Source organism: Xiphias gladius, chromosome 7, assembly GCF_016859285.1.
Source record: "Xiphias gladius isolate SHS-SW01 ecotype Sanya breed wild chromosome 7, ASM1685928v1, whole genome shotgun sequence".
Taxonomy (NCBI): domain Eukaryota; kingdom Metazoa; phylum Chordata; class Actinopteri; order Istiophoriformes; family Xiphiidae; genus Xiphias; species Xiphias gladius.
The window spans coordinates 25,617,072-25,632,050 of NC_053406.1; the positions used below are offsets into that span (position 1 = coordinate 25,617,072).

General features: G+C 39.7%; 1 protein-coding gene across 2 annotated transcripts in view; it reads left to right on the plus strand.

The window, feature by feature from the left end:
* mark4b (MAP/microtubule affinity-regulating kinase 4b) overlaps positions 1 to 14,979 on the plus strand; it is a 52,929-nt gene that overhangs the window by 35,384 nt on the left and 2,566 nt on the right. The window contains exons 11-17 of one of the 2 annotated variants that reach the window (XM_040130566.1): positions 6 to 105; positions 761 to 870; positions 1,366 to 1,555; positions 1,686 to 1,906; positions 2,547 to 2,650; positions 5,903 to 6,181; positions 14,221 to 14,265. In XM_040130566.1, the coding sequence (XP_039986500.1) occupies positions 6 to 105; positions 761 to 870; positions 1,366 to 1,555; positions 1,686 to 1,906; positions 2,547 to 2,650; positions 5,903 to 6,181; positions 14,221 to 14,265 (1,049 nt within the window). The remainder of the gene's footprint in view (positions 1 to 5; positions 106 to 760; positions 871 to 1,365; positions 1,556 to 1,685; positions 1,907 to 2,546; positions 2,651 to 5,902; positions 6,182 to 14,220; positions 14,266 to 14,979) is intronic. The other variant, XM_040130567.1, reaches the window with a different exon arrangement.

A 14,979-nucleotide genomic window follows, 5' to 3' on the forward strand; every position in this document is an offset into this window, starting at 1 on the left:
AACAGCAAATAATGAAAGATAAGTGGATCAATGTCGGCTATGAGGGTGAGGAGCTGAAGCCTCACACAGAGCCTGTGGAGGACTTCAACGATACTGGTCGCATCGGTGAGAAAAACATTAATTTATTTCTTAACATAGATAATGTTGATCACAAAATGATTAACTGATAACCGTTGGATTGTGTTGCAGATTACAATAAGACTAAACAGGAATATTCAGTGAAGGTTGACTGCGAACATCTGGTTGAGTATCCTGTTGGTAGTGTTTAACTCCCACAGGTCGGGGACAAAGAATTCGTAGTAGGGCATGTTCAAAGGCCTCCATTGCGAAGGCGGCTGTTTAGAGTTGTGGCCACAAAGTCATCAGTGTCTGCCACAATGACTTATGGATGACTTTGAAAAGGTTTGGGTGCACTGATGTATTGTTCAGCCTCCCAGGGGAAGGTTTTGCCAGAGTCCTGGATTATTACAGTATATCACTCAAAGTTTCCTTTACATAAATGTGCTAGGGGGTGTCATAATTTACTAACCATAAAAGCTTAAGTGGACCGACATGGTGTTCCAGACATGTTGTACTGGCTCTAAGCTCTTGGCAGGCGTTAAATTCAGGTCCTGCATATGGATCAAATACTAAAGGTTCACACCAAGCAGAGCACTGAGGTTGAACCTTTTATAACTGCACACAAGCTGAACCTACATGTTTCCTGCATCGGTTACAGGATGTAGGATAACTGTTTTTAATTTCATTTTTCTCATTCCAGATGTGATGGTTGGGATGGGCTTCACCAGAGAAGAGATCAGAGATTCTCTGGCCAGTCAGAAGTACAATGAGGTCACCGCTACGTACCTGCTGCTTGGACGCAAGAATGAGGTTTGTCAACTTGTTTTGTTTGTTTGTTTTTTCACTTCCTGTAATTAAATGAAATATATAAATTATGCAGCCATAATTAAAGTTTTGACAGTGAATATTATCTTTAGCCACATGAGCTCATATACAGTACTAACCAAAGTTATCTCTAAATGAAGAAATACTACAATTACAGGTGTGTCAGACTCAGAATGGAGAAGGTGTCTTTGGTGTCAGCATTTTTGAATGTTCATTTGTTTACAGCTGTATTGTGTCAGTCACGGCTGAATCTGTTTTATTCAACGTACAAATGTGAATATATGATTTGATCTGGTTTTGGTCCCTGTTTGATATAGACTGAGACCTGGCTTTGGAATTGATTGCTCTGGACTAAATTGGTTTTGGTTATAAGCCTGGGTTGTTGCACTGAGAGAAGCTGTAAACAACTTATCTAATGCCTGTCTCTGTTCATATTGTAATTTTGCATCTTCTATCTGTGTCTGTTTGTCTGTATCTCAGACTGACGGCAATGAGTCTCGGTCGGGCAGCAGTCTGAGTCTAGCCCGAGTCCGGCCTGGCACCATCACCAACGGAACCAGCAAACACTCCACATCCTCCTCCTCTTCTGGTGCACCCCCTTCCTCCTCTGGGCACAAAGCACAGCGCAGCGCCTCGACATACCACCGCCAGAGACGACATTCTGACTTCTGTAAGGCAAATTACAGAGATCAATTATATAGTGGGGTTTAACTTGATTAGTTACAGTTTGAGATTAATTCTGAAATCTTGAAATGGTGAAAGAAATCCACCTCACTGAGAACTTCTCTCCTATCTCTCAGGTGGTCCAGCAGTTCCGGGGTCGACGCACCCCAAACGGAGTCCCAGTGGTGTAGGCGAAGGGGCGGGGCTTAAAGAGGAGCGAATGTCAATCCGCAAGCCGAGCACCAATACCGTTGGGTCCCGTAGCATCCCAGCCCCCTCTAGTCCCATGGTTAGCTCCGCTCATAACCCAAATAAGGCCGAGATACCTGACCGGCGCAAGGAAGTTAACTCAACCACAGTAAGTATTGAATCATCCAGTGTAAACAATTTGTGACATTAAATCCCTTATCAATGCAACAGGCACAGATGGCAGAACCCTCACAGTCCTCCTAATCCCCTTTCCTCAGATTACCGCACCTTGAGGCAACACTGACACAGATATTATGGAGGCTGCAAACCTTAACATCCTCCACAGGTTAGAGAAGAGCTGAATAGTAAAACACTTACATATCTTTAGATTAATAATAAATTGTAGATTCATCCAGCAGGGGTAATATGGAGATCAGAGTTGTTCAGTAAAATTAGCATGAAACAGAGAAAGAAAGAGAGTTGAGGGAATTTAAAGAGTTAAAGACAGAAGACAGATTAACCTGAGATTAACTCTTTAATTTTCTGCGCGGCAGATACAGGCAAACTCGTGAACGTCTGAGGTCAAACAGTCAAGGCGGTGAAGTCTGTTTTCAAATCGTGTCAACTAAATTGTAAGGTAGAGGAAGGCATAATGAATATCCTTCCTGAATTTGAAGCGGTCTTTGCGTCGTGTGGTAAACCACTCTCATCCACCACATCAAGATAAAACAGACCTTTTACAGATATTCAGGACATTATTTATTCATCAGCAAAGTCATGTGATGTGGGGTTTCTTATTCTTTCTCCAGAATAACATCCCTGCTAGTGCCATGACTCGAAGGAACACATATGTGTGTACAGACCGATCCGGCACTGATAGACACCCACTGCTGCAAAATGGCAAGGAAAACAGGTGAGAGGAGCATAGGTGTCTGTGTGTATCTCCGTTAATCCTTTACTGTATTTATGATGACAAAATCCCCTTACAAAGCTGAAGCAGTCATTGACATCTTTCAAAGTGCTGCCATTTTGGTGATTTTTTTTTTTTTTAATTTCTCAAAAGAACTTTTATATTGTATTTAAGACAACATAAGGCAGTGATTTTTCTTGCTTTGTTTGTGGAAATCGGACCACAGCCAATGGTCATAGAGCATACATGTATAAATATATTTATTACAAGTGAGAGCACCATCATCATCACAGTTCTGTACCTGTGCTGAAGGTCTCCAAGCAGTAAGATCGGGAGTCACTTCACTGTGTGATTTTAAAAAAAATTCTGTCTGAAGTTGAAACATTTTTATATCAGGTAGACACATTTTCGCATCAGTTCACACTGCCTAGAGCAAATTTAAGTCTGTTTGCCACCATTTTTGACTTCTTGCAGCTTTAAATTTCACTATACTTTGTATCTAAACTCCCTGAAGGATGTTAAGGATTCTGAGTTGAGAGAAAGGGTTCTGGCTTGGTAAAAAATGATCAAATAGATTCTTTTCTATGAAAACAAGTGTGGTGCACAGGGTATTAATTAACTGCCTGGTATTGTTGGCTGTTAAATGTCAGTGCAGTGTAAGAAACAACAGCAAAGCAAACAATATTAAATAAATTATATTTTAGGAAATATATTCATATTCATAGTACAGTTTGAAAGTTTATTATAATGGGTTGGTTTATAAAGACTGGTTCAAAATAGGCTTCTTTTGTATTTGTTTTCTCTTGCTTAGAGAGTATTTTGTAGGGGGTGTTTGTCTCATATATATTTTGTCTCATCAAGAGGGGATAAAGGGCTTAAACTGTGCATGAGTTTGTGTGTGTGTGTGTGTGTGTGTGTGTGTGTGTGTGTGTGTGTGTGTGTGTGTGTGTGTGTGTTTATGTACACAGTACAAACTGTCTTTCTGTTGTTGTGACAGATGGTTGTCTGCTTGTCAGTCTCAGAGCATGGCAAGCAATATCTCCTCCCTCCCTCTCTTCCTTTGGTCACTCTCTAACTTTCATTCTGGCTGGCTGGTTTTCCGTCCCTCTGCCTCTTTATCACTCTGTAATTTTGCCTCTCAAAGGGAAAGCCAGAGGGGTCTTGTCTGCTGTCTGACCTCCAGTAAAATTTTTCCTGCACAGATGGGAGGGGGCTGGGGGCAGGTTAGGCAGAGGGTGCATCGCATGGATAGGAGACTTTTTAAATATAAGACTTCATTGAATGCAACAAGGAAAAACATGAATGAGAAGTTGTACAAATTTAGGTGGAGTCAAATTTTAAAAATATTTGCATTAAAGGTTTACCAACCGTGATGCTTTATAAGATACCAAATGGAAAAGAGAAAAAAGACAACAAATAGCACTCTGGATTGAGCACTGGCTCACTGGTGATTATGAGACAGTTTGGATATCACTCCATTTTGATTTGACTCTCCTTTGAGCAAAGACACACCTGACCATATTACATTCAGGCATTACAATGAGGTATTATTCTCTGCTGCAGCTCCATTTTCTGATTTAACAGGTGGTGCTGAGGGATGTATGAATGGAAGGAAAAGGAGGGAAGGAGGATGAGATGTGGAAAAGAGAAAGTAGAAAGCAAGGAAGCGATGAGAGAGTGGGAGAAAAGGGGAGGTGAGCAGTAGAGAGCAGCAGGATGAAGTGAGGACTGGCATTGTACCGGTGTAACCCTCCACTTGCCTCAGAGGCCTTGTCAATGCCATGCCATGCCAGAGTGGTTGATGGGACAAACACTTGCATGGACACACACATACCCAACACACACACAGTTATATTTATCTGATAAAAATGTGCATGACAGTTGTGTATATTATAGTGGTGAAAGCACATAGGAGACACTGATTATGTGTGTAACTATAGTAAGTCATATGTTGTTTATATTAAAACACAGGTTCTTGCATTTAACAAACATTACTGTGTGTACATACATTATATACACAGACACTAATCGATGATGACGCAGAAAGATAAGTGACCTCTATATACATACATACAGACTATACATTTACATCTATAAATAAGAAAACACATCATAAAGCACGTTCTAATGCAGACAAACAAACACAGTCCTGAAGTCCAGTACCCAGAGTGCGCTTATGAGGTGCAGTTACTAAACTAACTGAAATATACTTATTTTAGATTGTATTGTATTTTTTTTAGAGTTGTAAATGTGTTTTTATGTTGAACTCTGAAATTCGCGTGATTATAATAATTTATTTCTAATAATAAATGTAAGTCAATGTAAAAAAATTTCCATATTTAGCTAGAAATAACAAACATTTTATGGGTGTCCCCCTGTAGTTAGCTGCAGTAGGTAGCCAGTTCACATTGACATTAAACGATTTTGCTCTGCAGCGGCTGCGCTTCAACTTAAGCCATCAAATGGTTCTGCCCCACTAGAACCCTGTGTGTGGGTGTTATCTAGAGCGTTATGAATAGCAGCCTCAGGCCACCGGCCAGCCAGAGTCAGGGGTGGAGAGGTGTGTCTGTGTGCAGAGGTGTGACAAAACGTTAGTGTTGGATGAGGAGAACGGAATTGGATGAGAGGGCCTCAGTGTGGGGAGAGAGAACATTTTGGGTCAGTTTTCAGAGATTAAAGGAGGTGGTAGGATGGATGTGATACCTTTTCTCTCTGATCCTGCCTTCCATATTTAAGGTGTAAATTAAAGAGGCATAATTAATCAGAAATACACTAGGTAACTGGGTTTTTGTGTCTTTATTCTAGTTGTCTTTTTTTATTATATTAAACCTAAATTCAGTTGTTGAGTTGATCCTACTAGTAGGATCAGTACTAGTACTAGTACTAGTATTGAGATTGACTCATTATATTGTCCACTTGCTATAAATACTCATTAGCAACCCAAATGTATATTAATCCACCAATGAAAATGCTGCTTTTGGAGTAACGTGTATTTGAATAGTCTTTACTGCGATGAAAAAAATGTAAAGTTACCCACTAGCGTGTTTTTATTCTGTTTAAACTGAAGAGACCACTGTCCATATTTTTAATATAATATAAAAAAACAATGGAATGCTTTGGAAAATGGCAGGAGGTGCTATAATTTAAGACGTATGTGACTCCTGCACAGTTCATGAATTACCAGTCAAAATGATTTTGATTGCAACTATTCACTCTTGCTTTTCTTGCTCCTCTTCCTCTCCTCCCTCCCTCCAGTACCTTATCCCACCGCCTTCCCCCTGCCTCCCCCTCCACTCACAGCATCGCCGGCGCCTCTGGGGCATCCTCTTCGTCCTCCACGCCCTCCTCCCGCCTGTCCAGGGGATCCACAGTGAGGAGCACTTTCCATGGAGGGCAGATTAGAGACCGTCGGCCTCCCTCCCATGCTCCCCCAGCTTCCCCCACACCATCCCACGATGCCAGCCCACTGCCCCATGCCAGGACCCGGGCCACAACCAACCTGCTGAGCAAAATCACCTCCAAGTTGACTCGCAGGTAAGGGGAGATTAAGAGAGGAAAGGAAAGAATGGAAGGTTTCCATATGGAGTCAATTGATAATTCAGCATAAAAAGAAAATAGTTTTGCTTTTGTTTAGAGGGAGGCTCTAAAGTTGAAAGAGGAAGAGGAAAGATGATATCTGGCAGAAATCAAGAAACAACAGATAATAAATGAACTTTAACTTTAAGGTTCAGGGCTCATTCAGACATTTTGAAGTATTTTCAGGGGTTGTATGTGTTATTTTTTTGTGATTATTATTGCTAATCACCCAAATGGGGTGAAGTCATAGCAGACTGTAAGTTTAGAGGCTTGTAACTGGACGGTGTAGCTCTTTTGCCATAAACCTGTATATGAAGATCATTCAGATAACCTTGCTACCGCTCACTGTCTCTTCCTTAAACAAGTACTAACCTACCAGCCTTCCTTCTCTAATAAAGATTTTCAGAAGGCTTCAGATCTTGTCCTTCTCAATCTCAGACCTGGGTCTATTAGTGTTTAAACATTATTCTTAGTTTGTCTTACTTGCTTAAATTAGAGGTCTTGTGTGTGTTTTTTTTGTTTTTTTTTTTTTTTTGGGGGGTTGTTTTTTGTTTGTTTGTTTGTTTTGTTTTGTTTTTGGGTTTTTTTTCAATCTCAGACTTGCCAGCAGCTGTAGGTTTTCCACCCATTACCACCTGCTTCCTACAACACTTGCGACTGAAAATCTGGCTGCGCCTTCCCACAGGAAGGATAAAGGCAATGTGGCCCTTATGAAAAAGTAAATAACAAATATGATAAGACATATACTGAAAATAAGAAACATACATTTTTATAGTAATTTTTTTTAACTTGAACTTTTAATAGTATTTTAAATTTAACAAAGGGGGTGGTAATTTCTAATGTTACAAACGTATAGATCTTACTACATTACTAGAGAGAGCAAGAAGAAGCAAGACCGAATGGTAATTTGGTACTGGAAAGCATATGGTGTACTGGATGGCAATGGACATGATACTGTATCCTGGAGTAGTAATGCTGACTGCTTGCTTCCACTAGGAGCAGAGACACTCCACAGTTGTCAAGTTCGGCTGGACACAGTCACCTAGTCCTGTTGCAGCCCTCTATCTTAACCAATCAGATTTATGCAGTTGGGTAGTATGCAAAGTCTGAGAAAATAGTTCAAATCCAAGTTTCTGTCATCAAGACTGAGTACTCTAATCTGGTAAAAACACATGAAAACCTATTTGACCCAGGTCTGCTGATCAGGTGGACATACTGTATGTCTTTCACAGTCAGTTCTTCTTGGCTGCTTATTGTTGCTTTATCTGTCTGTTTGTTTGTTTGATTGTCTGATTCTTTAACATGTTTTGCTTTTCCTTGCCAGTCACCTGCTAATCTTCTATCCTTCTTTTTCCTGAAATACAGTACACACAGTTTGATTTGTACTTCTCTGCCTCTTCTTCCGGTGCTTCTTACTGTCTGTCACCTCTGTTTTGTTCCCCCTCACTTGCTTTCTTATCCATTCAATATGTCTGACTCTCTGCTGTTATTTTTTCCTTTTTTTCCATTCCTCTCATCCTCTCTTCATCTCCCTCTCTTCTTCCTCTCTGCCCCTAGGGTCACTCTTGACCCTACTAAACGTCAGAGCTCAAACAAGTCCATGTCGGGCTGCACCCTCCCACAGGGGACAAAAACAGTTAGTAAGTCTTCCTTTCCCATGTTTTCTGGCTTCTTCTGTCTGACTGTCTGCTTGCCTGCCTGCCAGTACACTGTCATTCCCCTTTACTTCTCATTCGCTGTCTGTTGCAGGTTGGAGATTAGTTATACAAACATTTATCTGAGGTGAAGCTGCTCTACAGGCAGGAATTTAATCAGTGGTTGTTTTAAATTCAACCTGTAGTTTTCTGGCTCCAGGAAAACTGCAACTGTATTGAAACTACTGTGAACTGGAAAACCTCTGTTTCTCTAGACCTACAAAGTCAACTCAATGTTATTTTTTTATTAACATTTTCCACTTCAGTTGTGGCTCTCAGTAGTTACTTTCTGTTTAAATGTATGTTCCATCAAGAAGAGACTCAGGTTTAGAGAGTCATGTTTGCTGTTTGAAAGGTGTCTTAATAGGAGTGGACATTATAAAGTCTTCTATCACAGTACATGTAATTTTATATCACAGGGCTGATTTACAGTATATTGTGATATTGATACACATTGTGATATACTCAATTTTCTGGCAATTTTCTTGTTAATCCAATGAAGCAGATATTTGAAAAATCACTGTTCTTCCTCACATTGATGCAAAACTTGTAAATTCCAATATTGCCCTAAATCAGTCCTATTACAATATAACTATATATTATATTAAAATGGTAGGTACCTCAGTATAAATAAATTAGTCATCTCATGGCATACTTTCAGTGTCATATAAAGTATGCCTGATCCTTTCAAGTTCAGCTGGTGTGGTTGCTGCTCACTCATCCAAACCTCAGGTCCACGCTGTTTTTACAAATTTACGTATTCTTTCTCTGGTAACTGCCAGAGGTGGGTTGGGTTCAGAAAATCTGGACTTCACAGTATCTCTTCAGAAACTTACAATACACTAAAACGGACATTTGCAGTCTTAAGAGCTAGAGCTGAGAATTGGAAAGCCCTGGCCCAGTTTAAACCCAGCTTATTCTCCAAAATTCTTATCCAGAAAATGTCCGGTATAACTCAGTTTAAACTGTTGGTTTCTTCCTATAGAGCAGCTTTATCTCTAAACGGTATGTTTGTGTGACTAAAACTCTGATCAGCAGCTGTCTGCCTGAATGTCTTTATGTCTGTCTGGACTGGTTGTGTTTCTGCTGGCTGGGCTTTATGCTGTAGCACTCATTAGAGGCTGTAGGTGGCTCAGCACCATTACCGGCCTCCTACAAAACACATAAGAGAATTGGTTTTCTGAAACAACATTGGCTGGACTTGGTTTATTGTTTAATTTTTTGATTTGAGTTGCCCCTACTTTCTAGACAGCAGTTGTGAATGTGTGTCTGTGTGTTCCCTTGAGTATGTGAATTTATTGCAGCTCATATGCACTAGTCTGAGTCATGTAATCAACACCATATGTTCGTCCATGCTGTTAACAAATCAGCTGTCCTGCCGCAGGGCCGTGGGATCTCTGGGAGCAGAGGATCCAAGACAGACAGGAAAGGCAGGGTGGTGCTTTATTGGTGTTTTATACAAGACAGAGGCAGGGGGTAAAGGATGAAGGGTAGTGATGAAGAGAGAGTAAACGACTTAATCACTGTTAAAATGAAGTACCTGTAATGTGGTTTGCATTCTTGGGTCTTTTTTAGCTTGTAGGGGGAAATATTTCTAATTCCGTGTATAATTGGCCAAACAGAGACATAATGGCACCACTTTTAAGCTACACATTTCCAGTTATCCAGTTTCATATAAAATGTCTCAGTGATCTAAAACTTCTGAAAGTATATGGAGTTTTTGGTGTCAGTCCTTCAGAATCAAAGAGGAAAGGTGTCTTTCTAGAGCCAAAGTTTTGCACCAACGTTAGACAGTCTTACAAAGGGGAAACCTGTGTTCGAGATACTAGTGTTTCATACCGGTATTAGAGACCATAATCTAGTGTGAGCATAAGATGTGTTTTGATTTTAGCTTTTGCTCTGAAGTTGATGGCACAATTTCTGGTGATATCTGTTGTCAAGTGTCATTTTGAGAAAGTTAAGAACTGATAACTGAAGTAGGAGTAGGTTGAGAGAATGTGAAGACAGAAAAATGGTAGTAAATTATAATATTTAATCATAAAATTATTCCTTTCTTAATGCACTATATATGCTAGGGCTGCAGTTATAATGATTTTCATTATCACTTAATCTGTCAGTTTTTTTTTTTTTAACCATTTACTCTATCAGATACCAGAAAAGAGTGGAAAATGCCCATCAGAATTTGAAGGTGACGTCCTCCTGCGTTTTTTTGTTTTGTTTGTTTTTTGTTTTTGTTTTTTTTTGTCTGACCAACAGTATAAAACCCAAAAACATTGAGGTTACGAAAAGGAAATGAAGGCAACCAGCAAATATTCTCATTTGAGAATTTGGAACAAGAGATTTTTTGTTTCTTACAAAATTACTAAAAAAAATGTATCCAATAACAAAATTATTTCCAATTAATTTTCTTTTGATTAATCATTGCAGCTCTAGTATATATACAGTATATTACTCTCTTGAGATTGTGTTGACTGACTTCAGGTTAGATTGTGTCAACCTTTGTGATCGCATAAATCACATTCACAGTGTAAAGAGCAGGGATATGGTGGTGAATAGTTAAGCAGGTAAACTATGACTTTCAGTGTATAATAGTGAAAAAGGCAAATACAGAAAACATAGGAATAAAAGGTTTACACTCTTTAATGACCCTGTCCTTGAAAACTGGTCATAGGTTGTAAAGATTCATGTCTGGGTAAAAAGGTGTAGGTGGTAAACAGAATTCAGTCTGCATCATTGCGGCCTTGAACTTGTGACAAAGTACACAGCATATGCCTGAGCCCTCTGCAAGAGCAGATACTTGTAAGAAACATCTCAGCCTGCACCAGTCATCCTGACTGACTGACCGACCCAGCGTCACTGCCGTTTTAAATCAGGATTAGTTATGTAACCAGGATTTATCCTTCTCTTAAAGAGGGATCTTACACAGCTCTCCCTCAAGATATAAGCATATTGTTCTGTTATACTGCTGCTAGCTTCTCTGTCTGTCTCTCACCCTATTTCTGTGTCTCTTTTTAATGTCGTCTTCTATTCTCTCCCTCTGTCACTTTCGGCTTATCTTTCTCTGAATCCCTCACTTTCAGCCCTCCCTGTCTCTCGCACTTGTCAGCCTTCATACAGATTTAACAATCTGGTACACATACCATACAGTATATACGCAGTCACTGCCTCAGATCACATGGGTGTATCCGGTCTGTCACTCCTTACTCCTCATTTAGAAAACACTTGGATTGATTTCTCTTACTTTTATTCTTCCATCTTCCATTTGATAGCACTTGTCTTACTCAGGGGCACCTTGGCATCAGCTTCTTAAGGAAAGGCTAAATGTTTCTCAGTCACTTTGTTTACCCAGACAAGGAAGGCAAGGTCATAATCTAAATGGGACAGTCACAAAACATTATCGTACAGTATATTCAGAAAGTGTTCAGAACCCTTCACTTTTTTCACATTTTGTTATGTTGCACTTTCATGCTCAAATCATTTAATTCATTTTTTCCCTCATCAATCTACAGTAAATACACCATAATGACAAAGTGAAAACACAATTTTAGGATTTTTTTTTGCAAAGTTATTAAAAGGAAAAACTGAAATATCACACTAACATGAGTATTCAGATCCTTTACTCATTACTTAGGTGAAGCACCTTTGGCAGTGATTACAGCCTCGAGTCTTCTAGGGCATGGGGACCGTCAGTGAACTGCCATTTTCACGTGTCTCCAGAAATGTTCGATTGGGTTCAAGTTAGGGCTCTTGCTGGGCCACTCAAGGACATTCCCAGAGTTGTCCCTAAGCCACTCCTGCATTGTCTTGGCTGTGTGCATTAGGGTCATTGTCCTGTTGGAAGCTGAAACTCTGGCCCAGTCTGAGGTTCTGAGGTTCTGATTGCTCTGGACCAGGTTTTCATTAAGGATATCTCTGTACTTTGCTCCGTTCAGCTTTCCCTCAACCCTGACCAGTCTCCCTTTTCCAGCAGCTGAAAAACACCCCCACAGCATGATGCTGCCACCACCACCATGTTTCACCACAGGGATGGTATTGGGCAGGTGATAAGTGGCACCTGGTTTCCTCCAAACATGACACTTAGAATTTAGGCTAAATCTTGTGTCTCACATTCTGAGAGTCATTTAGGTGCTTTTTTGCAAACTCCAAGCAGCTTTCATTTGTCTTTTACTGAAGAGAGGCTTCCGTCTGGCCACTCTGCCATTAAACCCAGATCGGTGCAGTGCTGCATTGATGGTTGTCCATCTGGACGTTTCTCCCATCTCCAAACAGGATCTCTGGAGCTCAGCCAGAGAGACCATCAGGTTCTTGGTCACCTCTCTTACCGAGGCCCTTCTCCTCTGATTTCTCAGATTGGCCAGGCGGCAGCTCTAGAAAGAGCCCTGGTTGTTGCAAACTCTTCCACTCTGCTCTTGGAAGCCTTCAATGCAGCAGAAGGGTCTGAAAACTTATGACAATGTGATATTTCGGTTTTTCCTATTTAATAGATTGGCAAAAATTTCTAAAATTCTGTTTTCACTTCGTCGTTATGGGGTTTTGAGTGTACATTGAGGAGGGAAAAAATGAATTTAAACGATTTTAGCATAAGGCTGCAACATGTGAAAAAAGTGAAGGGGTCCGAATACTTTCTGAATGCACTGTAATTGCTGCCATACAACTGAGTAAAGACAATTATTGATAAAAGATTTCAAAAGATGGTCTTAGAAAAATATATAGGTAAACATTTGTACGGCTACCTATTTTTAACACTGTAATGGTGTTAAGAGTCAAATGTTCCCAACAAAATTGCTGGAATGAAATTTAGTGTTACAATCCAACAGGGATTCCCCTCCAGATATTTTCTGGATAATTATTTGGGTAACATTCATTCATAAATGCTGATGCATGTCTCAGTGATTATCTGTGTGGATTAGGTGGGATCTCTCCATGTACGTTCGGAGAGATGACTCAGTCAAAAAGCTGAGACACAAAGTCTTGACATATATTTAGATCTGATTAAAGCCACTATCCAGCAGCAGCTCCTGAGTCAGAGCCAGGGCCAAATGAGACTAGGTTAAATTTTCAGTTAAATTAAAAAAAAAAAAAAAAAAAATCTGTCAATGAAATCTCACTGCTAGCTCCTCCAGGCCACCCCCAGTTCTTGGAATAGAAATCAGGTTGCCAGGTTGGTTGGAAAAAACCCTCAGTGTACACACGGAAAATAGCAGCGGTAGCCCCTTGTGGCCATCAAAGGGAAGTGCAGTAGTGACACTTTAAATGCAATAATCTACTCTCTAAATTGTAAAGAACTTGTATTATACAATATGATTAGAAGATGAGATTTTTCACATCTGCCTAAGAAAGGACCAGAATAGGAAGATCCCACATGAATAACAAGAAGAAATCACATTCTACCAAACTTAAACTGTAGTGAGGGATGTTAGCAACCTTAGTGGTGTCTGTGGTGCATGAATGGCTGTGCTGTGGGAGTTTTATATGCTGCAGTAAAAGTAGAAAACCGACATAATCAAACTTAACAAGCCCAGAAGACAATGGACACCAGAGGAAATATAAACAATTGACTACTAACATTGGGTTATACAGCCTGGTAGCCTGTCTTATGTGATCATAAACTGAATATCACTGGGCTTGAGACTGATGGTCAGAGCAGAACAAGCAATTTGCTAACATCGCCTTGAGCATTAGTAAATGAATATATGCATTTTTCTTTTTTTAATAGGTTAAATGATTAATTGATTAAATAATCATCAGAAGAATCAATAAGGAAAATAATTTTTAGTTGCCATACCTGCTTTACAAACTTTATGCTCCTATCTACATCTCAGCTGTGACAGATGTCAATATCAGGCAGAAAAGTATAATGTTTTCTCTCTGAATGAGGCAGGTGTTGTGTTTTGGCCTGCATTAGATTTGTATTTGTTTGAGTTATGCCTGGCCACCACTGCAACAAACACTGTATTTGCTGTCTGTTGAGACCTGCTAATATGCTCTGGATTCACTCCCTCTACATTTGTTTCATTCCCCTTGTGTTTTGGTGGTGACTTTGACATTTTGTCGTTTCTACTCCATCCAATGTTCCCGTGTGGTGAATGTAGGTTGGTGATGATCCATCTGTGATTTGACGATGAGTTGTCATGTTCTGTGTCGTAATTGGTGCAGTCATTGACGTGGATTGATTGATATAGCTTTGCTGCTGATTGTTGCAATATAACAGGAAGTGGGGGGCAGGGGAAATGAACGGGGGGTTAGTGTGACAACATGATTGGCCAGTTGATTCCTAACAGATACGTTTGTCTTCTTCTTGAGGGTCACAGACGAACCTGAGAGAATCAGCAGATCTCCGGTCACAAGGTGAGTAATAATATACATTCTTTCAACTTCAGCCAAAGAATAATCCTAAAATTTGTCTTAGCATCATTACAAGTAGAGCTAGACCAATAAATCGGCCAGGCAGATAAATCAGTATTGGTGTATATGTCAGCCGTTAATTAACAAGAGATTGCAGCACAGAAATGCCAAACTAGGTTTGAGATAACTAAGAAACAGTGTCACCATTAATGTACATAGTTTGTCCAGCAGAGAGCACTAAGAGGATAATTTTTCCACTGTGAAATGCCTCGCTTATTATGTATCTTGATCACTATTCTTTACAAATCAAATCTAAGGGATCTACATCAATATTGTTTGTCTATAGTATTTGTTTATGTTAAAGAAATTACTATCGAAATTACCAATGTCTTTATCTTTTTTTTCTATCAGTATCAGACTAAAAAATCTAGTATCCTAAAATTTATCCATCAATTTACCATGTACTTAAAGGATGCAAATGGCTTTAGTTCACTCCTTAATGAGACATTTTGTCTGACAGAGAAGTCTCTGAGACTGAAGAAAATTCAATTGTAGCAGCTAACTTGTACGTATTAGTCGGTATTACTTTAATCTCCAAGATACATTAAAAAGATTTGTTGTGTACTGTATGCATAGACTTATATACTGTCATACATGGTTTAAGCATTACAAGATGTCAAATAAATGGCGAACGGAGAAACATCGTGTTCACACTGC